This window comes from Perissodus microlepis, chromosome 4 (assembly GCF_051167445.1).
Source record: "Perissodus microlepis isolate ML-2025 ecotype Zambia chromosome 4, ASM5116744v1, whole genome shotgun sequence".
Taxonomy (NCBI): Eukaryota; Metazoa; Chordata; class Actinopteri; order Cichliformes; family Cichlidae; genus Perissodus; species Perissodus microlepis.
The window spans coordinates 9,043,481-9,067,873 of NC_140464.1; the positions used below are offsets into that span (position 1 = coordinate 9,043,481).

The following is a 24,393-nucleotide window of genomic DNA, read 5'->3' on the forward strand; positions in this document are numbered from 1 at the left end:
TAGTTTTTAATATTTTCCATGTTAATTTTAGTTTGTCTTTGGGTGGTTAGGAGGGTAAGAGCAGTTCAATAATAGAAAGAATTAATTCACTTGAATTAAAGCTGTGAGACAAAAGGGGGCTCCTTAAAGGCATGGAACCAATTCTTCTCATGCTGGTTGTGTTTGGCATATTTGAGCAAAATAACAATGACAAAGAATGAAACTAACTTAGTTTTTTGTTTCATTGAATTTAATGCCCCAAGACAGTAAAAACAAATTGAGCTTACGTTTACTTAATAAGTTGGAAAATAGCATTCAAACAAAATATTGGGTCATTGTATTCTGTTAATTACTTTCAAGGCAACTGATGATGCCATAATATCTGATATAGATAAGAACCTCCAAGGGCCTTAGATCAACACATTTCTCACATGATAATATATTGTATTAAATAGACTACTCATTTTAGTAAATTAAAAGATAAGCATGTATATATATTTAAAGTGCTTTCTGCTTTATCATAGCAGAATGCAAACAACAGCAAGAAATTTAAATAGGTGGTTACTTACGAAATAAACAAATACATAAATAAATTAAACAAATAAATTAAGGCTTTGTTTATGTGCAATTTAGCATAGAATTATTAAATATCTCCCCTTGCGCAGTACATGACCCTAGAAAACTTCAAAAAATAGAGTTTGTAGATGTCGTTTCTATGCTAAAATTACCTTATTTTAGACCGTTGCTAGGTGGTTGCTAAGGATGTATAATCAGACCTTTGCTGATATAAATGAGAAAGAAACATTATATGAACCTTTTATGTGTTACTGTTGCGTAAATTATATAACTGGTGATTTTATTTTGTTGCTCAGTGGCTACTAGGCAACACATTGATGCCATGATATCTGATATAGATAAGTATCTTCAGGGGCCCAAGATGTACTTCTTTTGGTTTGGTTTCTCAACTCCTGTTGATCTGGGCGGTGGGGTTAGGGTGAAACATCTTATTTGGAATTTGATCTCAACAACATCTAGGCCTACATTTTTAAAAAGCTGGGATAGCAGCATGTTTTGTAGTTTCGAAAGCAAAACTATTTTCTTATTCTTGTTTGACATTCTTGTTTGTTTTACGGTTCATGGCTTTCTTTGTCATATTATGTTTTGATGCATAATGTGTGACATGAAACCATTGTAGGTGTGCCAGTTTATCACCTGCATTGTTTTTCTACAAAGCCACACTGTTGTAATACTTGTAAAATGTGGCATTGTTTTGTTGAAGTAGGCAAGGCCTTCCCAGAAAAAGATGTCAAAAGGATGGCAGCATGTCTAACTTTCACATTTAACCTGTACAAATACACCCTTGCATCTTTAAAGATATTGGCCTAAATTAAAAGCAAATGTTAGTTTGTCACACCAGAAGATAGTTTTCCACTTTGCATCAATTAGAAATGAGCTTGAACCCAACATCTAATAGATTGTTTGTGTTCTGTTGTTAATCAGATGGTATATTATACTAAAAGTATTGAACTGGTTGGTTTCAAATGAATCTCTTGTGTAATGATTGCACAAGTGATGGGTGCATGACAGATTACATACACAATGCACATGGAATGTAAAGAGGTACACAAACAGTAGCTATATAATGTATGCAGCTTTATTTAAAAAAATGGCTAAAACAAGCAAGACAATTTCCAGATAAAAGACAATGGTCAAGTACTATATACCAAATAACTAGAAAGGCACACAGAATTTCTCTGTCTGAAACGTGTAGTTTGGTAGACAGTTGTAAGCTAGGCTACTTTGGAAACAAAAATGCATTTCTGTCTCAAAGATGCTTGTAAATGACAGAATCAGCTTGAGTGGAATACTTAGCTAAGAAAATCTACTGCCGTTGGTCAGAAAAGTGTCAAAAAATGTTACTTTGTACAGAAACGTACCCCCTCCCGGGCTGTCACCCTCTCTGGTTTGCATCCACACCTAAGGGCGTCTCAGAACGTTTTCCAGATGAAGCCACAAAATGTTATTTGTAAAGCACATTTCAAGTTAAATATCACAAATTTCTTTACAACAAAAATAGCACAACATCAATGCAAGTTTAAAAAGCTGACTTTTTAAAAATCCACCAACTTCACAGTGCTCAAGCTCAGTGGGAGAGAGTTCTGTTCCCTTTAGTTCTCAGCCTTGTCTGATGCACAACGAGCAGGCCCATAAACTCTGAGCTTCCTCAAGGCCTGCTTTAGGGATATATGGATGTAAAAGTTCACTGAGTCAAAACCTGAATCTTAATGTGGACTCTAATGTTAATGGGTAGCCAGTGCAGCTGAATGAGTAACAATGTGAGCACTTTGAAGACTTAATCAAAAACCTCACATTGGCTTTCTGAACAACATGTGTTGTTCCAATGAGGCTTTGTTGATACAAGTAAACAATGAATTACAGTAATCTAAACATGATGAAATACAGGCATGAAGTGACAAAAAACAAGAGTGAACCAGAGATTTAAAATGAGCATCCACAGTGAAGGCAGAAGCAAACGTTACCAGAGGGTTCCTGGTAGAAAATTTAACAAATGTGGCCTGGGAACCTAGGGTTCTATTACCTTAGGTACAAATATTTAACTGAATGTCATTTGTATAATAGTAATAAGAAATGACATCAAAAGTGCTTGAGATGCAATGAAGAGCAAGCAGCTATGACAGTAAAGCCCCCAGAACAGAACCTTGTGGCACTCACTTAGAAGGCAGCCAGAAAAACAGATCATTTATACAGATAGTACCACTCCAAAACAGACCAGTATCTCCAGTATCCAGTATCTCAGCCTATGAGGCATAATGTGATGGTCAAGGCAGATATCTAAGGCAGAGGTCAAGTCCAATATTAGCAAAATGAAACATTCTCCTACATTACTTAACATTATTAATACATTATCAAGATTTCAATGGGAGACTCTAGGAAGAAGTCAGTGGGATGAGCTCCACGAAAGTGCTTAAACAGAAACTAATGCTGTTCTAACAAGACAAAATGGAAAAGACAGTGATCGTTAAAAAGATCTGTTGAGAGATCAGCATCATTGTATAAGTATCAACATGGTTCTATGGATGAAACTGCTAAAACTACCTTGCGCATAGGCTTACATGTTTGATTTTTGAGGTGAAAACCTCCACGAAGTTTAGGATTTTAAGCAAATTATTTTAATCTAAAAAGGTTTTTTAATACCCATTTACATTAAATTGCCTGTCTTTAAAAATGAAACTAACATTGGATTAAAAACTCAATATTTTGGCCACCAAAATTAAATGACAAAATCCTTATTCATTGGTGGTGGCTAATAAAAATGTCATTTAGATATGCAGAAGCAGATAGACAAACATTTTAAGAAGTTAGATATTCATGAGAAAAAAAGAGACTGACGTTGTGCAAAAGAGTAGTGGAAATAGTATTAATATATAATGTCTACACTATAAATCAAAGAAAGGAGCAGTAAGGTATAATACAGAAATCTATAAGTATTTGTGGAAACCTATTACCTGACAAGTGTATTCATCTATTATAGAGTAGTAGAAGAATGTAGGAATGTAGGAATGTATCACTGTAGGAATGATTTCCTGAAATGTTCTTTAGGACAAATGAGTTCTGCTGCATCTGTAGTGCATTATCCTGTTCAACAAGTGATTGAAATGTTTATAAAAAATAATGAGCGTGAAAGATATACCAATTTAAACACACAACTTAAACTTCACATCAGTGAAGCTCAGAGGACAATGCATGTCGTATGGCCCCGTGTATTAACCTGTAAAAGACTTAAGTAGGTTATCGCTCCATCTTGTGGTAGATTCATATAAATACAGATATTTTTCTTACACCATGACGTAGGGGCTGATGATATGCTGTGTTAGATTACTCATCATTGTTATCATTTATTTGTCCAGGTAAAAGTCTCAGAGAGATTTAGTGAGTGAGTCAGTCTTTTTCAAGAGAGACCTGGCCAAGAGGGCAGCAGATGTTACAGCAAATACAACACATAAAATTATAACAATTACAAAAACAAATACGAATGATAATCAGTACAGACATGTCAAGACAAACATGTGGATAATATGCAATAACAGATCATTGGTAAATGGTAAATGACCTGTACTTGTATAGCGCTTTAATAGTCCCTAAGGACCCCAAAGCGCTTTACACAACCAGTCATCCACCCATTCACACACACATTCACACACTGGTGATGGCAAGCTACATTGTAGCCACAGCCACTCTGTTGCACACTGACAGAGGCGAGTACAAGAGTAATAATAAAAACAGTCCCTCTGACCAAAAGAGCTATTCTTCTGCTCCTTTAAATTACACTTAAACTCCCCGATAGTAGGAGGAATCAGCCCAAGCAGAGATTTCCATTTATATTTTCAGATAAAAACCAACCAATGGGAAAGTCTATGGATATTGGCTACTTGGCAGCACCATACAGAGAACAGTTTGGACACAAGCATTTCAGTGTGTTTTCACCTGACAAATTATGATATGCAATGATACCTAGATATTTATAACATGTAGCCAGTTTAATTTCAATTACTTGAATCCTTTTGCTCTTAGGAAGCGTAGACAACAACTTCTTTTGCCATTTGAGAATAACATGAACTTGGATTTAACACAAACCTCAAAGGCAGGTTTGTGTTAAAAGGTTTGTACTCTTCAAGGGGATGAAAAATAGTTAACTGTGTCATCTACAGATAAATGGAATGCAGTATTTGGATAAAATATCACAAAGGTTATTTACATATAGAGAGATAAAGAGTGGTCCCAATATAGATCTCTGAGGAGCTCCTGTGGATACTGGGAGAAACAAAGAAGAAGACTCAGCAAAGAGGACACACTGTGTTTTAACTGACAAGTCATTTAGTTTTTACTGATAAACCACTATTGTTTGGTCTGTTTATTAACATTACATGCCCAACTGTGTGATCTGTAGTTTTTAACATATGAAGGACGACCTCCTTATCACCTCCCTATCATCAAAAAAGGGAATATTTCTATATTTCCATATCACCACTGTTCCAAAGCATACGATTAAAAATGATAAGTTTGTGGTTCATCCAGCTTAAGAAAATAAGATTTAAATTGATGTGGTCTTGAATTCATTGTAGCCAACAGCTTTAAAGCCTTGTGGATCGCCATGACATTCAGAAAAGAAAAGCTGAAGAGTTGAATACAAGATTAATTTCTAGTAGTTGCAAAGATAACCTGTTCATTAAACTGTTTTAAATCTTTATGTAAAGATTCAAATAAAGACCCTGAAGAAACCAGATATTTATTAAAGCCGTTAGGAATGTCACATTTGTTTTAGCTAGGAATCAACCAGGTTTAGTTTTTCTGGCCTTAGCCCAGCCACCATCATTTTCTTTGAGGTGACTGGGCAGCATTTTACTCTAAATTTGCGGATAGGGCCATGTTTATTTAATATTTTAATGAAAATGTATTTCCATGGCAAATCAATATCACTAATCAGGTCCTATTCAAGTTACAGTGAATTGCGGAAGAAAGGTTGCTAAAAAAAATCTCGTTTAAAAAACAATTTGTTGTCTTGATTTCAGGAGTATCGATTACCTGACTGCATCTACAACACAGTGATTACTGACACCATTTGCAAAACACCAATATGGGAATATTTATGGGGAGAGTTAGTAAAAGAGGGCATTTCAGATTTGGACAAGTTGGACTGTAAATTAGTTCCGTGAGATTAATATTTGTAAATGTAAAACTGCCTGAGACAGAAGATAGTCAGTGCGAGTTAAAATCTCCAGCGAGGAGAATTTCATTAAGATCTATTGTAGATACTCATCTTGGTAAAATACATCATAAACGCCTTATATATTAAAATACAAATATCTATATCTCAGCAGAAAGCAAGAAAGACCTATCGATATATAGTAATAGGTTATTAACAACATAGAACAAACAGACAAACAAAGGCTTTTTATGTGCAGTTTATTAAACAGCTCCCCTTTCACACTGCACGACCGCTTATCCTCTTGTCTTTAAATTAAAAACAGACGCTTACGTGAAGAGAGAGCATTTTATCTTCAAATTAAAAGCACAACTATAACTTACAGCCACACGCAAACATTGTGCTCAGTCCGAGGAACATTTAAACATACTGTTACAGTCAGTGATTAATAATAGTGCAATATGTCTTTGCATTCTGGCGTTAAATGTTGTTATTGTAAAAATTAAGGGAACCCAAAAACTACTTCGAAATTCAAGCGGAAACAGGAAAGAAGCTACATGATGTCAAGATCGCCATCGGCCGACGCCTAGTTACGGGAAATACGGTAAGTGAAGAATATATAGTATTTATCATAAACGGTTTAACGAAGTTAAGAGCTTTCTGACTTCAGTGTTTCCCGCTGTTTGTCGAGAACTCGATTTCTTGATTTACATGTTTGACTGTTTAACGAATACTTCAAACATTTTGGGCCTAAGTTTTATGTGAAATGGCGGTGAATGTGGCTAGAAGGAAGTTAGTGCGCGTGCACACAATAACAGCGCGTGTATACACACGAAATTACTGTTTAGTCAAATTATGTTCATTTTAAATGAATCGCTAAATAGTTAAACATCAAAGGTGACCATTGGTAGGTAAATTGTTATAGAGGCTTACTGTAGATTTTACTGTACAGAATATAATTACCGTCGTACTGCTTATACTTCTCAGTGGTACCCTCATTTTATTTTTATTTTTTATTTTTTGTCACAAAGGCTGTACTAACTCTAAACATGGATATGTTGATGTTCTTACCTGGTAAAAAAAAATTAAGAGCATATTAGTGATAGAAAAAAAAACTTGCTATATTTGTTATAGGAGTCCTCATAAGAATAGCCGTTATGTATGTTATTATATGTTGTCGCAATATATGCAGTCATATATCTTTTTATGCTCTTATCTGTTTCATTTAAACATTAGAGCCCTCGTGTAATGTGATAGAGCTAAACAATTACATTCACCAGATGTAATTGTTTACATTAGTCACTCTTGGCAGGTCCTATTTTTCAGGTCCAAGTTATGCTGGGCCTCCATACCGCACCAATGCTTGCTGGATCTTTCTTGGCCCAGAGTCAAACTCCTGGCCTGCATTTACAAGCGAAGCAGCACTGGTCCAAGTCCACCCTTAAACGAAAAACCTTTTGTTCCTCCTGTGCAAATATCCTGTTCTCATTTTCTTTGCAAGATAGCAAGAAAGTGCAAATATGACTGTATTAAGATGAGCTCACTATATAGAAAATGTATAGAAAGATTGCAGCTTAGTAGAACATTATTATAATATACATGCTTTTAGATTTGTTGACTTTGGCCATGTTTAGTAAACCTATGTTGGATAGCATTGGGAAATGGAGAAGAATGTTTTTCGTGAGGTGTCAAATACACATTTCTAATATTGATTCATGAGAAAACTGTTTTCCGAATTAATTTTAATTTGTCAAAGAACCCAGTAATGTTTACAGAAAAACTGGGATAACATTAATAACAATGGCTTAGCTCTGAATTTTCCTGGGTAATTATTCTTTTAAAATGCAAGGAGTTTATAGAACATCTCAGTTTAATGGAAATAATGTGCAGCAAAGAGAGGACTATGCATTCTTACTGTAACTGACTGTTTCTTCATTGAAGTTAATATTGAGGAAGTAACTAGAAAAAAGGGAAGTTGTTAGACATTAGACAAGAGGTATGACTGAGTACTTGGAGCTGCATTTAAATGTGTGCCTGCAGATGTTTTTTTGCAATCTTTTAGAATGTGTAGTTGAGGACTGGAATGCTTTCCTGAGAAGCAGCCACTGGTTCTCTTAAGGAACTCTTGCCTGTGTTTTTTGAGTTCCTTTTAGCTGTCGTTACTAAAGGCTTTGGAATTTCATTAATCTCTGTGAGAGAAACGGAGCAGCAGAAGCTGTACAGTCACCAACTGTATGTTTTGTTACAGTTTAGTTCAAGATTTCCACAGCAAAGGTCATTATGGATTAAAGTTTATAGTGTGCACTATTAGTTACATGTTTATTAGATATGTGTAGACGTTTAGGGTGCAAAACTCCTCTAAAGCATAATTGTTTAGGTTTCTGATGACACTGACAGGGAAGTGTAGGTTTAGTTTGCATGTAAATGAAAAGACTTTAGTGTTGATTACTTGACCTGCAAAATTAATTTGCAGAATTTGATAATCAGTCATTGCCATTTCTCCAGTTAGTAAAATGCCATGCTTGTCAGTGCAGAAAGTTGGAACAGAAGTTAAAAAATGACCTTAGAGTTGCACAGACTTCTTTTGCAAAAAGTGAAATATTCTCAGGACTGCATGAGCAATATATGGCAATAGTGAAGTACAATGGAGATTCATTTCAGGTATAGGGTTTCTAGAAATGAAGTTTGGAATATGGTCAGAATTGGTGGTGTGCCCCAAGCTGAGACGTATAGGCAGATTCTTATCTGTTTTACAGTAGTACCAGGGAGCTGTCTGTTGGTCTGTCTGTTTCCAGATTCATTCACAGCTTAAAACAATCCATCCAAAACAAAGCAGAATTTCTGTCAAGCTTTTAATAATATGAAGAGGCAATTAAAAACATGAAATTTAAAAATCAAAACCAGCAAATTGCAAAGCAAAAAACAACCCCCCCAAAAAAACACTGGTCACAGTGACATCTTAAAAGAAACCTTAAAATCTTGAACCTTGAACTAGTAACTTTTGACATTTTTTTTTGTCACACAGTTAATCTGTTGCACATAATGTTGTGGCTAAACTGACTAAATATTTCAGCTCTAGACAGAATGAGTAAATGAGAAAATGATTGGCAGACGAACTGATAATTGGTACTAATTGTTGCCTTTTTTATGAGTCATAATATGTGAAGTTGGTGACTAATAGAGTACCAAAAACAAAATTCTAAATGCTGTCTACAATGTCTGTACCTGTGTCCTTAAGCTTATGTCGGTTTAGCAGAGATATTGTTGTCATGACAAACAGTTTCCTTATCAGTAGGGGTGGAGTGAGCAACTTCCATTGAGCTTTTCGATTATGGCATGTACCAGAACCTGTCAAGTGGTGTTCCGAGTTTCCTGTAGTGGTTTTTATATGACTAAGTTGTTTTTCTGCTCAAGAGAAAAGCAAGTGAGATTATTTCAGATAGAGCCATCAGATTATTGACAGCTCATACGCTTGCCTCAGTCTAAACACTGTTTTCGGAAATAATTTTTCGCAAGAAGATGCTCATAATGTGAGTTTTCACACTGCCACATTTTCATAAAGAAAGAAACTCTTTGTTGTTTTAACAACAGGACATATAGTGGAGAATGTGGGCGTGTGACATGACATGTGACGGGCTCTTGAATGTTGGCTTGCTACAGGGCACGCACTTATTAGAATATCAGAGCAAATGAAAGGCCACAAATCCCCTCACATTTAGTGGTGTGAATGTGTACAGAAAGTTGACTGTCCATTCCAGGTGATTATCAGACTACCTGGTTTAAAGTGCACAGAGAATTGAAATTGTTTTTCACCCATTAAAGAAACTTTTTTAACTGATTTTTTGCTTTTTAAACAAATTTGAATTCAGTGCTGTGCTGTTCTAATCATATCCTTTGCTTATTCCTCATTAAAACCCTGTATCTTGATAGTATGCAAAGATTGAAAGGGTTTAGATATTACCACTACTTGCATCACAGTTCATAGTTCACATTTTTTGTTTGTCACCATACCCATAAGCAAACCTGATCCTTTAATTGGTAGTACTCAAGAGGGCAGAGTAAGTAAACCAGCCCTGTTAGAGGGAGCAGAAGGAGGGGGGAATATGGGGAAGTGTAGATGCATTTCCCATAAGTCATAGTCAGCCAGCTCCTCCCCCCAGTTGGCTGAAAGCCAGCATCAGGAGAGCAGAAAGCAAAGCGGCAGCGACTGAGCAGAGTCGTTACTGAAAAATCGAACATGAAGGCACGCAAACGGAGCACCTAGTTCGTGTCGATGACAGGTTATTCAGAACAAATACTTGAGAATGCAGTTCAGACTGGCATCTATTGGTATGTCTGCCCGCTACGTCGGCTCACACATACAGAGTCTGTTTTTGTGCCTGTTTGTTGCAGTGGGGTTTTCTCTATTTCCTTTCCACGTAAATTCATTGGGGTGTGGTGGTGCAGCGTCTTAAGACGGAAGTGACAGTTGAGTTGCTTCGCTCTAGATAATCTTGCGGTGCATGAAGTCTGCGTACAAGGTAGTATCATTAATAAACTCAAACAGCTTTAACGTAATTTTGATTATGTTTTGATGTTATTTTTTGCTGTATTGTTACTTGTATCTATACTTTATTAGTGTTGTCAGCAGCAAAAGCATGTAGTGTGCATGTGATTGTTTTAGTCAAGAATTTAGGCTTAATCTTTGTGTGATAAGCTGCTAGTGTAATGGACAAACTGACGCAACTAATTGCAACTGTAGTGCTCTAAATGTAGTTCTCAGTTTGTGCCTTTTAAACTGCATGTAGTTTTCCTGTGTTGGTTTTACAGTCTTACCTGTTGTGCTGGTAATAACTTTTAAGGTGTGAACAGGCAGCCATGCAAATCTTTATTTCAAATTAGCCCAGGCTGTGCAGCCCAGGCATTGCCTAGGTTACTTCCTCTGACTGAAACAGAGTGCATGCACTGAGCGACAGAGTTTGCAACTGTGAAAACAAGGCCGGGGTTTAATTTCCTGTCTCATCTGCCCACCTCAAATTTCACAGTTTCAGTTCATCTGCGCTCCTAACCATGTGTGGTGCAGTAAAATGTGTTAAACTTCAAACGAGCCATAATGAAGCAGATCAAATTATTTTTGCGTTTATGCATGGGTGTATATTTCCGTCGTAAACCTTTCAGTCGGATCTTCAGTCAGATTTATGAGCTTTTCTGTTGTGCTCGATTACAGCAGGCAAATGGCACCGTGGAAAGTATTTGCAAAGTGCGCCATAGATGCAAACTGAAAAAATACTAAGGACGAAAAATTAAGAAAAAATGAACAAAAACAAACAGCAAAATGCATTGCAACCTTTAACCTGAGATGTGTTTAGTTTTCAGAATCCATTTGTTCCCCTTTTTAGGTATCCTCACTCCCACGCTCACATTAGCAGATAAAAGTCCTTTGTTACATTTTGGAGAAATGGTTTATGCTTATACAAACTTCACAACATTTCTAAAGGTCACTCTTGATGAGTCGCAGCAAGCATCTGACTAACTGAATAAATATCACGCACTGTGAGCTCTGAAGTAACGTGTTCATCAAAATCGAAAGCTCGGTTTATAAAGGAGCCAAATATGTTGCCCTCGACCAAAGACAAATTCACTAATTAATATTTAAATAATAATACTAAAAAAGTTACTTTTAACTCTCTGGTTATAGCCACACAAACAACCCAGGCATCTATAACTAAAACGAAATTGATTAACTCTTATTTAAGATTAAAGACAAAACATAAAGGCAGGAGACAGTTGATAAGGAAGATCGTTATTTATCAGCTGCTTGTGTCTCTTGCAGATTTAGAAGATAACATGGCGGTGAGACAGAGGCTCTTCAACTCAACAGCGCCTTTCACTGGACCACCAAAAGCTGACCTGAAGGGGACATATCCATCATGCTCCAATGCAGAGCAGGAGACTGAGGAGGCGCAAGATGAGGGGAAGGATGGCAAAATGGGATTTACGCAAAAGTGGTCTGCTGATAAACTCACTAAACTCCTGACACATGGAACTGCAGAACAAGTGGAAGAAATGCAGTTCAAGACCTCAACCATTGTTGCTCAGGCAGAATGTAAATATATCTTATTTTTATATTGTATCACATCAATGAACTTTCCTGTGAGCCAATTTTACATTAACACTGTGCTTGTTTAGGTGAAACCCAGGACTCCCAAGAGTTCAGCCCGTCCTGTTATGACCGCTCCTTCCGTGCCTTCCCTAAATGCTTAACCACCAGGTAAGATCTTGGGGACATTCTCTGCATTATAAATAAAATTTCTGTTTAAGGGTCTGTGCTGAATTGTGTAAACATGCCTTAAATTCCTTTTGCTTTCTTCGAATTTCTTTTGAAGTCTTTCATCTGACCAAAACAATGTGGCGTGCCAAACAATGGCCACCATCCAGGAAGCAAGCACATCAATACTCTCCTCAAGAAAGAGTACCCATAGGAGACAGAAACGTAAGGGGAAGAGGAAGAAGCAGCAGAAGAAGAAGGACAAGCAGCGACAGAGACGTCGAATGCCTTCTGGAGTGCCTGAACAAGAAAGTGGAAGTTCTCTGATCCCGATCCTGGTGAGGTTACTCTTCACATCTCTCTGAGTCTTGACTATGAAACTGGATTCAAAAATGTGTTAATATTTAGTATGCTGTGCTGTTAAAATAATTTAAATCGTCTTCAACAATAGGGTCCTAATCTCTAGAAGTTCCCATGTAAACATTACCCTTCCTAAATTGTGGAAGTGAAACGTTGAATTCCAACAGCCCCGCCTCTTTAGGCCTTGAATTTTTAAGCCTAGGGCAAATTTATCGGAGGATGTAAACACTATATTGTCTAAGAACTTTTTTTTCTTCTTCTTGTAGGGGGACTCTTCTGTTGAAGAGAGAAGTGATCTCAGTACCTCTTGCTGTAGCAGCTTTGAAAGCTCAGAGGAAGATGACCGAAGGGCTTCTTTTTACAGCCAACAAGTTTATAACAAAGGCTCAAGCTGTTCCCCTTTGAACTGGCCAGTTTTGGGTAACCTCTCCAGTGTTCGGTCATATGAGCACAACAGCAGCTCAGACTCTCTTAGCAGTGTGGGAGACTGCTCACTGGCCCTTGCTGGGCTCAGAGGCTGTGTCAGTCAGGGGGATCCATGCTACGCAGGGCCATTTTTCAAAGAAGTGGAGAGGGAGACCAGGGAAGACGAAGACGAATTCTCGGAAGCTGACTCTGTTAGCAATGAGGGACTAATTTTTTATCATGAAGTAAGTTCTGCTTTGCTTCAGTCTGCTTGCTTCAGTATGTTTTGATTTGAAAAGTGGCTGAACCAAACTAATCTGTTTGTCTCTTCCTGACAGAAAATTCAGCCTGTGGACTCAGAATACAAAGAAGGGAGAGAGTATGTCCTTCAGCACTTCATCAAGGAAGGCTCCTATGGTGAAGTACACAGTGCTGAAGATGTGAACAGTGGGTTCAAATTTGCTGCCAAAAAGGTAATTTACAGCATATCGATTTGTATAAAAACGGTCTTGTATAAAACTATGTACATAATCTTAGTATTTTACGTTCCATGTTTTTCTCAAAGATTGCCCTGAAGAGGTTCAACAGTGAGGAGGTGGGTGCGTGGAGTGCCCTCAGATCTCCTCGTGTGGTGAAGCTCTTTGGAGTGGTTAGAGAGGGGCCTAATGTCGTCCTTCTGATGGAACACAAAGCTGGTAAACAATCCCACTATCTTCCCTTCACACACAGCGTATGTTGTTGATACTAACTACTCCTGTTGTCATTTAAACTCAAGAAACAGATGGAATCAATTAAGTGCACAAACATGTACTTGAGTCGACTGAGTTCAAGTGCAGAAAAATACGGATGTGATTAGTGTTGAGATGCGGAAGTGGGTGTTTCTGGGATGCTCGAAATGACTGTTGACCTTACTCAAAGAGTGTTTGTCCAAACTGCACCAAACGTGTGACGCAAGCTCCCTTCCTGATAAACATTGATATACCTGACACATTTTTCCATTGTCATTAAATGCTGGCTTCTTTACAAGCCATAACCCAGAGGAAAAGATTAATCAGATGCTCTCTGTTGGTAAATATTGCTAAGACAACAGTCTTTGTCCCGCTCTAACATTTTGTGTTATTCCAGGCTCTTTGGGCCAGCTGATAGTGGAACGTGGTCGACTGCCAGAGGATTTAAGTCTCCACTACCACTCTCAAGTTTTAACAGCGTTGGAGTACTTAGTGAAGAAAAGGGTGGTGCATCTCGATATTAAAGGTATATTATACAAATGCCATACCTTTGAAATCTTAGATGACTTGAATGTTAGCCTCATATTTTGTGATGTTTGGTGTGCCCACTTTATGACTGAACAGCCATTCAAGTCATTCATCAACACATGTAGTTATTCATGACATGTATCTTAAGAGTGAGCTTTTATAAGAAATTTAGTGTAATTTAATCAATTTACAACAGCAAATAAACCCACAAAGTGAAGTTGTTAAGTTTTATCCACTTTTTATCTCTATATAATTTACAAATTAATAATGACTGGGACTGTTCCTGTGACTTCCTAAATATTGGTGATGTTGTTGAGTGATAAAGTATGGAATGTAAATGTTAAATCCAAAAAAGTAACAATATATCGATATTGGCACTGCCTCACAACACTTTCATTATGAATATTAACAGCTAGAGAACAATAGTAATAACAGTAAAACTAAGAAATGTGTCAGCTTGACTTTTACTTGTTGTGGTAGTGGAAAGTTGAAAAAAAGACAGAGAGAAAGTCAGATTTGTAATTAGTTCTCATCAGAGGATTTTGTGTCTATGCGCAGCTGTTGTTTGGAACACAAGTGTCATAGATACAGTCTAGATTTGATCTTCAAGCACCTGGGTTGTGAAACCAGATTACCACAGAGAAAAAGACGGGCTGGGAATTTCCCACAGTGTGACTCACTGCTGTTCTCTAGACACGGCGCATGTGCACAAAATCAGGAGAGCGAGAGAGAAAGGGAGAACAAAACGGAGTGAGGGGGGGGATGGGACAAAGAGCAGGAAGTAGTTCGAAAGAGAAGAAGAGGAGAAAAAGTACAATGGACAGAAAGAATACAGAAGATGAAAATAAATTGGAAAGGGTTATATAGAAGAACAAAGGAAACACAAAAACAGAACAGAAACTGAGATTGAGGAAGAGCAAAAAAGACAGAGAATATCTTAAGAGCTGACAAGACATGTTTTGTGGTGTATCTCAAGCGCCATCTGCTGTCTGTAATTTCTCAGGAAAAGCTAGACAATAATACCACATATCTTCTTTATCTGCGTACGGCTTGTGACTAGTTTCCACATTAAAGAGTTTAGCACAGCAGCTGTCCCTGTGTGACTTCATATTTTCCATTCATTTGGCTCCTTTGTCTTAGACTGTTTTGCCTAAGCAGCTGCCCTGTTTCTAATTATGTCATCTAAAAACTACACAGCACAAGTCATGGAAATCAACCAAGCACCACTGACATCACACAGCAGCACACAGATTAATGCAATGGATTACTGACTCTACTTGTTTCTCACAGCCGACAACGTGTTGCTGTCGGACGATGGTAGAGACACCTTCCTATGTGACTTTGGACATGCCGAAAGGCTCGACAATCAGGGTCAGAGCCTCAGTAGGTCCAAAGGTAAATACTTTGTCACTGAGTAATTTGGCAAGATGTGCAATTTCTCCACTTACATGTCCGAATTCACAATTTTCTCAATGTATTTGATTACAGATCTGAAGGGCACAGAGACTCACATGGCCCCTGAAATAATAAAAGGAGAACCCCGCGGAGCTAAAGCAGATGTGTGGAGCAGCTGCTGTATGTTACTGCACATGCTCAATGGTTGTCAGCCTTGGACAAGATACTATAATTGTCGCCTTTACTTGAAGGTATTCTTCGAATACTTTATTGACAGATGTTTGTTCTTTAGAGTACTCGTATCAAGCCTTGACTGAATTCCCTTGGTTGATTGGTTGCAGATTGCTAACGAGCCCCCGCCTCTGAGAGAGATCCCACCTGACTGTGGCTCTCTCACTGCTGAAGTTATAAAAGCAGGACTCCAGAAGGATCCACTGAAGAGATCATCAGCATCTGACCTCAAAGAAAAAACTGACAGAGCTCTAAGAGAAGGTAAAGTAAATCTGCACTGCATCTGGCTTGATGGTGGTTTCAGCAGTGAGTTTACAGACAATTGAGAGTTGGTTATTTTGCATTTATATGGTATGGAATGCTCGGTTTAGTGACCATCAGTTGACCACATTGAGTTTAGTAATACCTGCTATACATTTTTTAATCAGTTTATCGTAGGTACATAAGTTCATTTAATTTTTATTGATTTGATTGCAGTTGGAGGACTCACCAACCCAGTGAAGGGTCCCTACTTAGAGCCCTTGCTTAACACCAACAAACCAAGTGACTCCATGCAACTCATCACCAGCAGTGCTGACTTTGAGGATGAAGAGATGCACCAAGAGTCCATGGAAAAGCTGATCACAACAGGGAGGAGGACAAAGAAACTGACTGATGAGGAAGAGGCAGACGCTGATTCTAAGAAATCGAAACGAGGCTCGCCTCATGAACCACAAATGCTGATCTCGGAGCTGAGCCACAAGAGGGACAACAAAATCACCACGGTACCTGAACTTGAGCTACGGAAGCTGGTTGGAGGTGAGATTTTCTTTAAGCTGTATTTAATTTCAGGTGTTAAGTATGGCAGATGCTTGAACTCTGTATGCTTTTGTTTTTTCGTTTGTTTGCAGATTTCTATCTGAGCAGCCTCTCCCAACTTCATTCTGCTGAGATGCAGGAGCAGTTGTTGTCTTGCCTCAGCAGTGACCCTTACTCGAAGTGGGAACCATGGGACAAAAAGGTAAATCAAAATGCAGAGCAGAAATAAAGCCAAAATATCAGGGAAAACACGTTGTTAGGCGAACAGTTTTTAAAAGAACTTCTATGGCGGCCTATTGTTTTGGTTAACAGCAGAAATAATAGACCTACTGTTTGGTTTGTGTTCCCCTTTTTCCAGGACTCTGGCCGCTGGTCTCTGAGCCCAGGAGACGACCTCAGCTCCGGTGTCTTCTCCTACAATAGCCAGCCAGATGTGCAGGTGTTCAGTTTGGATTTCCTGGGTCACACACAGCAGCCACCACCTTGCTGTTTTGAAGGTGAGATAAAAAGCTCTTCTGTTTAATATGATACCTAATTGCATATAATTTTTTTTTCTCTTTGGTCATGTGCCTCACTCTGCTTTATGATTGGTCCAGGGGTGGATGTCTGCATCAGAGACTTTAGTGATAAGAAAATCCGTATCAGAGAGATGCGTCGGGTGAAGGTGGGCCATATTGCCACTGGAATCAGTGATCAGGTGAGGTATACTCACAGAATCCCACACTATTATATCCAAAAAGTATATGTTGTTTGTCCATTTAAGTAGAAAAAATAGAAGATTATACTAGTTTGACGTTTATCTGTGTCTGATTTAGATCTCTGAGAGGGTTTACACACTGAAAACTGAGCACGGCCAGCAGATTGGTCACGATGAGGAGGTGCAAGAGTCCGGCCTGGAGCTCCGCTGTTTTCCAGCTCCAGACTTCAGCACTTCCTGGAGATGGAGAATCAAAGATGGCATGCTGGAAACACGATAGAGCCCTCAGCTACTTTATTCCAGCTGCAATTTCATATTAACCGCTCATCATTTCATGTTGTGCTTCGAACAAGTGTCTCTGGCTTTTGTTAATGTGTGAGGGACCATAAAACATTTGTGAGCCTCCACTTTAACAAACTGCTTTTGCCTAAAATATCATAAATTAAAAATAAAAAATAAAATGAAATATAAAAGAGGATTGATTTTTAGCTTTGTGTCTTGTAATGTTGCATGTGTCAATGTTTACGTTGAGTCAATAAATAGAAAACTGTGAAGTCTGTGAAAAAAGTTTGATCTCTTTTTATTTCATAAAAAAACAAGTTTGTAATACTTATAAATTGATAGTTCACATGATTTAGAAGTTACAGCTATATAGTTACTAATTATATTATTACTATTACTATAATAAATATAATGGTTTTGTATTAGGATAAAGTTGGTCTCATTTTACTTTTCAGCCTTTTAAGGTTATATCCAATATCCTTTAATTAATAATAATAATAATAATGATAATGATAAAAGAAAGGCCTTTTCTATTTTTTCCACACTGGTGGCAGCCTCCCCCTCCCCTATGGATGAATATATCAGTCAGTCTGGCGACTGATGACTATGACATATTTTATTTACCAGAAACTTTGGTGCAGAGCAAGGCTAATGCCAGAGAAGACATTATTAATATCTAAAGATTATTTATCACAGTTTGATAATCCACCATTTCTCAAAAATTATCTGAAGGCTATACTTTGGATTACTAAGCCTTGGGTTATGTTTATAAAAATGAAAAGGTTGAGGTCTTAACTTGGACATTAAAAAATATCAGTGTGCTTCCTGGTGTCTTACTTTGCATTAAAAATTGACACTAATCTATAATCTAACTAGCACATTGTTTGTGTTGATCTATACAAGTTCAAACACCTCTCGGGAGACTAAGTTTCTATTTGTCTCTACATTTCCAGCAACACATGCATTTTCTAGGAAGAGGAAAACAGGGATAGCTGGTATGCTGACGTAAGAAAAAGTAGGGGGTGTGACTGATCGCGAAAAGTCTGAGCCATATTTTATGAGATCATACTGCTGTAAGCCTTTTTAGTATAGTCAACATATTGTGTGTGATTAACGCACAGCTACAGATAATAGTTAAAAGATTTATTTTTAATATTACAGCATACAAAGTCACTGCAAAAAGATTTCAAGGGAGACTTGAAGGAAATTTTACTCTTACAAATATGATATAGAAAAGGTGAAAACTTGAGAATATCAAAATGATTTCAGAGTTAAAAAAGAAAACAAAAACCACCAAGGCACTGACAAACAAGAAGAACGTATAAAAAGACTTGCTGTTTAGACAAAGTCGCAGTTTGAATAACTCACGTACAAAATACAGTACTTTGAATATGTGTAAAGTGAGGTAAGAATCTGTGAGCAATCCATTGCTTTCTGTGTCTGCAGCGTCAAACCTTCAGTAGACCAAAAGAACACCGAGAAGTAACAGAATTATTGAGTGTCACGTTAAGGTCAGAATGCTGGTCAAAATGCCCCCAAACACCATATGATTGTATATTACACAAGATTGCAGTTCTTTTACTATCCTCTCAGAGAGATTATATGACTGTTTTTTTAACCATCTGATGATTCATGTTAAACGTAAACATAACTTTATACAGAAGAATTGGGTGCTGCACCTACTGGAAGAAGAGAAATGAACTGGGTTTTAATTAAACCCAAAATTTTATCAGAGTTCTCTTAATATATACCGTTTTCTAAATATTTCCGCAAAAATATCTCTTTAACTCCATGGAATATGACCACCTTCTTACACGCCCAGTGCCAGCAGAACATTACAGATTTACACCAGTGAACACTCACAAATACATGAGAATGTGGATTGGCTAGCATACAGACAATGATGTAAAATGGATGGAGAGAGTGGGAAGAGCAGAAAGGCAATTTCTGTGAAAAAAAAAATAGCAAAAAACTAAACAAAACAAAACAAGGGAAACTCTTAATTTGATCAAAACATTTCTCATAATATCATTTAAGGTAGAAAACAGAATGCAGTGACTTGTGTACCAAGTAAAAAATAAATTAATTAAAATGCATTCCTTGTTCAAGTCTTGACAACCTCTCCCCATCCTTCAATTTTGTGCACGTAATCCTGCACAGCTCGCTTCCCCAGTGGCATAGGCATCTTGAGTGCAACAGCGCTATTAGTCCAACTCCCAATTCTTACATATGAATAAGAGGCAGAAATGAAGAACAATTAATTCGAGATAAGTTCTTCCTGTTGAGTGTATTTCTTTCTGCATTCTTCTTCCTCCTGTGCCATTTCCCTCAATTGTAATTCTTGCTGTCTTTCTCCTCTCTGCTCTTCATGCTTCCCCTCACATCTTGCGAATGACAAGAACAGTGGTAAGGACTCCTGCCAAGAAAACTCCGACCGTCTGCCATGTTGGTGTGCCAAAGTAGGAGCGAATACCCTCCTAAAAATGCCGAAAAGACAGGAAATTTAATATGGACACATTGATTATTGCTAATAAATTAGGTTTATTAGTTTGCTCCTTACCCAGCCACCTTGCTCCCTGATCCAGTTGATCACATGTTCCCGGAGATAGTCTATGGTCCAACTGATAATGGTTCTGATAATATCCGGAATCTGAGTTACAAGAGCCTGTAAAGGTGTAAAGAGAAGATCTTTATATTTTTTTAATTCAATAATATATGCCTTACTTTTGTTATTTATTAATTTTAAAATACCAAACATAGCAGTTTCACGTACTTTGATAACGAGTCGGCATGCAAAGTAGAACAATGCAACCACCCTGCCCCAGTTAAATATTCCATCTGAAAAGATCTCATAGGCCACTCTCATAAAAACCTCTCTTGTGGGACAAAGCGAAGAGTCATTTATCATTCTAGGGAAAAAGATTGAATAATGGTAAGCAAATAATTTAGTTATTACAGTTATAGTTGAACAAACTTGCATATCATAATACTCCACGCCTTTAAAGTTGCCTGAAGAGGCACACAGACAAGTTACCAACCTTTGGAGCTCTACATTTCCATCCAGCTCGTCTCCAATCTGCTGCAGGCACTGAGCAAGCTTCTTATGTTTTGGGTCAGTCAGCTGGCTTCCACCAAGCTGTTCTCTCGTCACTGCCCTATTGCCATCTCTTTGCCTCTGAACTCGCTCATAGATGAAACTATACAGCACAAATACACAACAGTAAGCCATCTTACACTTTCTCTAGTTCAACAGCAAGAAACCAAAGTGAAGAGGTTAAGATGACCTGGTTACCTAAGTTGGTTGTCATCATTGAACCTTGGCACATTAGCACTTCCAAAATGGACTGTTACTTATATATAACACTTTACTACTCTCTTTGAGCGTTGAATGTGTTTTCTTACAACAAGCCTCGTTCACATATGATACATATCTTCTCTGTGCCAAAGCACTTTTAACCCAGCGTTAGGACACTAGCACTCTGACGGATGTGTCAAGGTCAACATGAGATTCACTATTTATGTTGACATGCAACCTAGAAGATCAAACAAACAGCCTTGCAATTGATAGGTGACCAGCTCTTCCTTCTGAAACAAGTCAACAAAGGCACTCAAACTCCTTACACCTAACCCCTTATATCAAGTTGATTTCCTTCACAAAAATGATATATTCCACATATAACTGCTACCCAAGAGTGTAGTGTGTACTCACTCCTGTAACAAAATAGTTCCGACTTCCAGTATCTGATCTCCGGAATTCCCTGAAAGACACATGTAGACACTCATTAGATGACTCAAATGCTGATAAATAAGCATTGCGCCAAATTTTTATGAGATCACTTTAGATGACAAAAATTATACGTCAATTCTCAGTTTCATCGTAGGTATTTTCTTCGTAACAATTAGTTTTAACACGTTTTTAAAACTATTGGTTTTGTAAATTATTTATATCTCCTGTTCAACTCAACTCTAGACACCTGTTTGTCCGTAACATATACAAAGGCAATACATCAAATCTGGTGTTAGTTATTTAGTTGATAGTATTAATTTAAGTTAATTCGCGTTAAACATTGTCGTAACTGAGGAAATTTGCCATTTTTTAATGTCAAAAGGATGCCGTTTCCAAATGTGTACGTTTCGCTTTTGGTCACACGCGTTTGCTTACTCTTTGTAAAGCGAACATCTACACAACGCAGTGCTAACGCAAAGCTAACGTTTAGCTACTTTTGCTAAGCTAAGCCCTATCCATGTTAACGATACACTTAGCAAGCAATAAAGCGGCAAACTAAATGTTAACTGTTAAAGCGCCACATTATCTGTGTCTATCGGACTCCCACCGACACTGTCAGAGTCGAAATATATGTTTTTTATTTGTTGACGATAGCTGCTACTACCTTGATCGCCTCCTCCTGGGTGTGATGCCATCTTGTTTTCTGTTTGGGTCGTTTCTGGTTCCCGTGCAATCACGTGATAACAGTTATTTGTTCGTACCAGTGGGCGGCACTTGCCACCCTCACTTTTTTACCCTCTAGTTTAATTTACAAATGTACAAATAGAACTATAAGCAACAGAAATAGGGAAAAACTATAATGTCCCCTACCGCACGTAAAGTGGTACGATCACCCTGTAATTTTAGTCCAAAAAGTCTGTTATATCTTTTTTTTTAGCCACGCCTAAATGAACGTCATTTCCCGTACCTCGGTGTCTTCCGTCCGTCGCGCGCATACACAGGCCTCTTTACGACTCGGCTGGCAAAGATGGCGGATGCACAAGTATGTTCGGCAAAACGGCGTGGTGACTTTAAATCGACATATTTACACTTTAATAAACCTTTTACTCATCTAGAATTAAGTATATGCCATCATAGTGTTCTTATATTTGTTCCTGAGTCACTTCAAACTACATTTACGCGCTTATAGTCAACATTTTTTGCTTCTCTGTACTCCCTCGTGCAGCGCTCAAGTAGCCGGAATGGTAGCTTGGTTAGCTTAGCGTGCTATTACTTACCATTCCCTATTGATACGGCTTCCACTCTTTGCATGTTGTGCGTGTTAAGTCTTAGCGTTTAGGCACGTCTTCTGTAACTTGTTAGGCTGCATGTCATATTAACCAAAAGTGAACATAGTTTTTAGTGTGAGGAAGTAAGTCTTAAGTCGACTAACGAGCGGCGGCGTGTGAGAGAAATGCGGGGTAAAGGTGATGTGATTTCTATTTCAAAGCTTTAACTCGCTGATCTGTATTTCTGACCAGACCGAGAGATCCTATCAGAAGCAGCCTACCATCTTCCAGAACAAAAAGCGTGTTCTGATCACAGATGGTGGCAAGGAGACCAAGGAAAAGCTTCCTCGCTACCACAAGAGTGTTGGGCTGGGCTTCAAAACACCAAGAGAGGTAAACGAATCAATTCAAGGCATTTTTCTAACGTTTAAATACATTTAACAAGTATTTGGTTGTAAGTTGCAGATGATGTTTTTCTCACGATGGTCTTCCAAGCCTGCAAGGTTCTGACGACAATGCCTTTTGGCAACACTGATGCAAACTTGTGATTATGATTTCATGTTAGAATTGATAATCTTATCGCTCATTCATATACAGTAACATGTTTGTTTTTCTCCAGGCTATTGAAGGCACCTACATTGACAAGAAATGCCCCTTCACTGGAAATGTTTCCATCCGTGGCCGTATTCTCTCTGGTCAGTTGAATGTCTCGTAGCACAGACAAGTGTTTTTACAGACGTCCTAAACTTAACTTTATTTTAAATGAAGCCAGAACAGTGTAATTTACTAGAAACCACATGTCTTCCTTTTTTGTCACTGTCCTGCAAATGATGCTTATCTCACGATGGTCTTCCAAGCCCTTTGGGTTCTGACGACAATGCCTAATGGCAACACTGATGTAGTCTAGTGACAAAAGTACTAAGAGCAGTTTTCTAAATTTATCCAGTGCCATTTTATGACTATAGAAAGTGGTATAACACAAAATGCTGTCCATTATCTGTCTGAAGGTGTGGTGACCAAAATGAAGATGCAGAGGACCATTGTCATCAGACGTGACTACCTGCATTACATCCGCAAGTACAACCGCTTTGAGAAGAGGCACAAGAACCTCTCGGTCCATCTGTCACCTTGCTTTAGGTATAGCACCTCACGTATTATGTTTTGTTAAATAACATTTTACTTAATAACTGTGTTCCTTCAAAGCCTCTTATTTTGCTGCATATGATGTTTTTTCTCACGATGGTCTTCCAAGCTCAAGAAGCTCTGACGACACTGCCTTTGGCAAAAACTGATGCAGCTTTGCTTCAGTATGACAACATTTTCTGTCAACTTATTTTTGGACATGCATACCCATATTAAATTCCCCTTTGCACTGTTTTTTTTTTTTTTTTTTTTTTTGTTTCTTTGTTTGTTTTGTCTTCTGCAGAGACGTCACAGTTGGAGACATTGTGACTGTCGGGGAGTGCCGACCCCTCAGTAAGACAGTGAGATTTAACGTCCTCAAAGTGACAAAGGCCGCTGGAGCCAAGAAGCAGTTCCAGAAGTTTTAGATGTGACTTTGAACGAGGTGTCTGCCGTCGGCTAATTTGTCTCATTTTGAAATAAAGAAAATCTTGGCTAAATTTCCCGGAGCAGACTGAAATATAAAACATTTTTGTGTGGCTTTATTTCCAGTAGTTTGAGCATAATAAAGAGACAGCACTCTACGTATTACTGGTCACTGTAACAATATTATTGATGCATTTATGAAGTACTCTTATGAAAATTAAGTATTTTAATTTTGGGTACTCTACTTCCTGGTCTAAAAGTCTATAAAATCTGGAATTACAGTCATGATAAGGTACACTCTTTCAATTCTAAAATTTATCAGGGCACAAAAAAGTTCTGGTTCTACAATTATTTAAATACAAGCCTGGGTGAGCCGCAACAAATAACATACTGTGAGTGAGCAAAAACAAAAGAAAAATGCAGAAGCAGTGAGTGAAAATACATCAAGATTCAACAGCGTGTTTCTAAATGGTTC

General features: G+C 37.9%; 3 protein-coding genes and 3 non-coding genes across 8 annotated transcripts; 5 read left to right on the top strand and 1 right to left on the bottom strand.

The window, feature by feature from the left end:
• The first annotated feature begins 6,322 nt into the window (after positions 1-6,322).
• map3k14a (mitogen-activated protein kinase kinase kinase 14a) lies at positions 6,323-17,660 on the top strand. The gene is made up of 16 exons (XM_084925472.1): positions 6,323-10,033; positions 11,517-11,789; positions 11,873-11,954; positions 12,070-12,289; positions 12,578-12,961; positions 13,055-13,189; positions 13,282-13,411; positions 13,842-13,970; positions 15,263-15,367; positions 15,461-15,618; positions 15,709-15,859; positions 16,076-16,396; positions 16,489-16,598; positions 16,755-16,893; positions 16,993-17,093; positions 17,212-17,660. Exons 1-16 carry the CDS (start codon positions 10,009-10,011, stop codon positions 17,371-17,373), a joined length of 2,625 nt encoding a protein of 874 aa, XP_084781598.1. The 5' UTR covers positions 6,323-10,008; the 3' UTR covers positions 17,374-17,660.
• An 843-nt stretch (positions 17,661-18,503) lies between these two features.
• On the bottom strand, positions 18,504-22,566 carry baxa (BCL2 associated X, apoptosis regulator a). Of its 3 annotated transcripts, none has more exons than XM_084925474.1 (6): positions 22,380-22,566; positions 21,085-21,133; positions 20,414-20,572; positions 20,149-20,284; positions 19,936-20,040; positions 18,504-19,852 (listed from the first exon to the last, which is right to left on the bottom strand). In XM_084925474.1, the coding sequence occupies exons 1-6, from the start codon at positions 22,411-22,413 to the stop codon at positions 19,754-19,756; spliced, it is 582 nt and encodes a 193-aa protein (XP_084781600.1). In that variant the 5' UTR covers positions 22,414-22,566; the 3' UTR covers positions 18,504-19,753. The 3 variants fall into 3 exon arrangements, with proteins under 3 accessions (XP_084781600.1, XP_084781601.1, XP_084781599.1); XM_084925475.1 differs by lacking the exon at positions 22,380-22,566 and adding an exon at positions 21,767-21,867; XM_084925473.1 differs by lacking the exon at positions 22,380-22,566 and having other exon boundaries at positions 21,085-21,722.
• rps11 (ribosomal protein S11) lies at positions 22,054-23,992 on the top strand. Its single transcript, XM_084925476.1, has 5 exons — positions 22,054-22,144; positions 22,623-22,763; positions 22,990-23,065; positions 23,378-23,507; positions 23,797-23,992. The coding sequence occupies exons 1-5, from the start codon at positions 22,130-22,132 to the stop codon at positions 23,918-23,920; spliced, it is 486 nt and encodes a 161-aa protein (XP_084781602.1). The 5' UTR covers positions 22,054-22,129; the 3' UTR covers positions 23,921-23,992.
• Positions 22,831-22,914, top strand: LOC146388278 (small nucleolar RNA SNORD35). The gene has a single exon (XR_014800155.1). It is a non-coding gene; the product is annotated as a small nucleolar RNA SNORD35 (small nucleolar RNA).
• Positions 23,193-23,276, top strand: LOC146388279 (small nucleolar RNA SNORD35). The gene has a single exon (XR_014800157.1). It is a non-coding gene; the product is annotated as a small nucleolar RNA SNORD35 (small nucleolar RNA).
• On the top strand, positions 23,587-23,671 carry LOC146388280 (small nucleolar RNA SNORD35). Its single transcript, XR_014800156.1, has one exon. It is a non-coding gene; the product is annotated as a small nucleolar RNA SNORD35 (small nucleolar RNA).
• Positions 23,993-24,393: the final 401 nt, after the last annotated feature.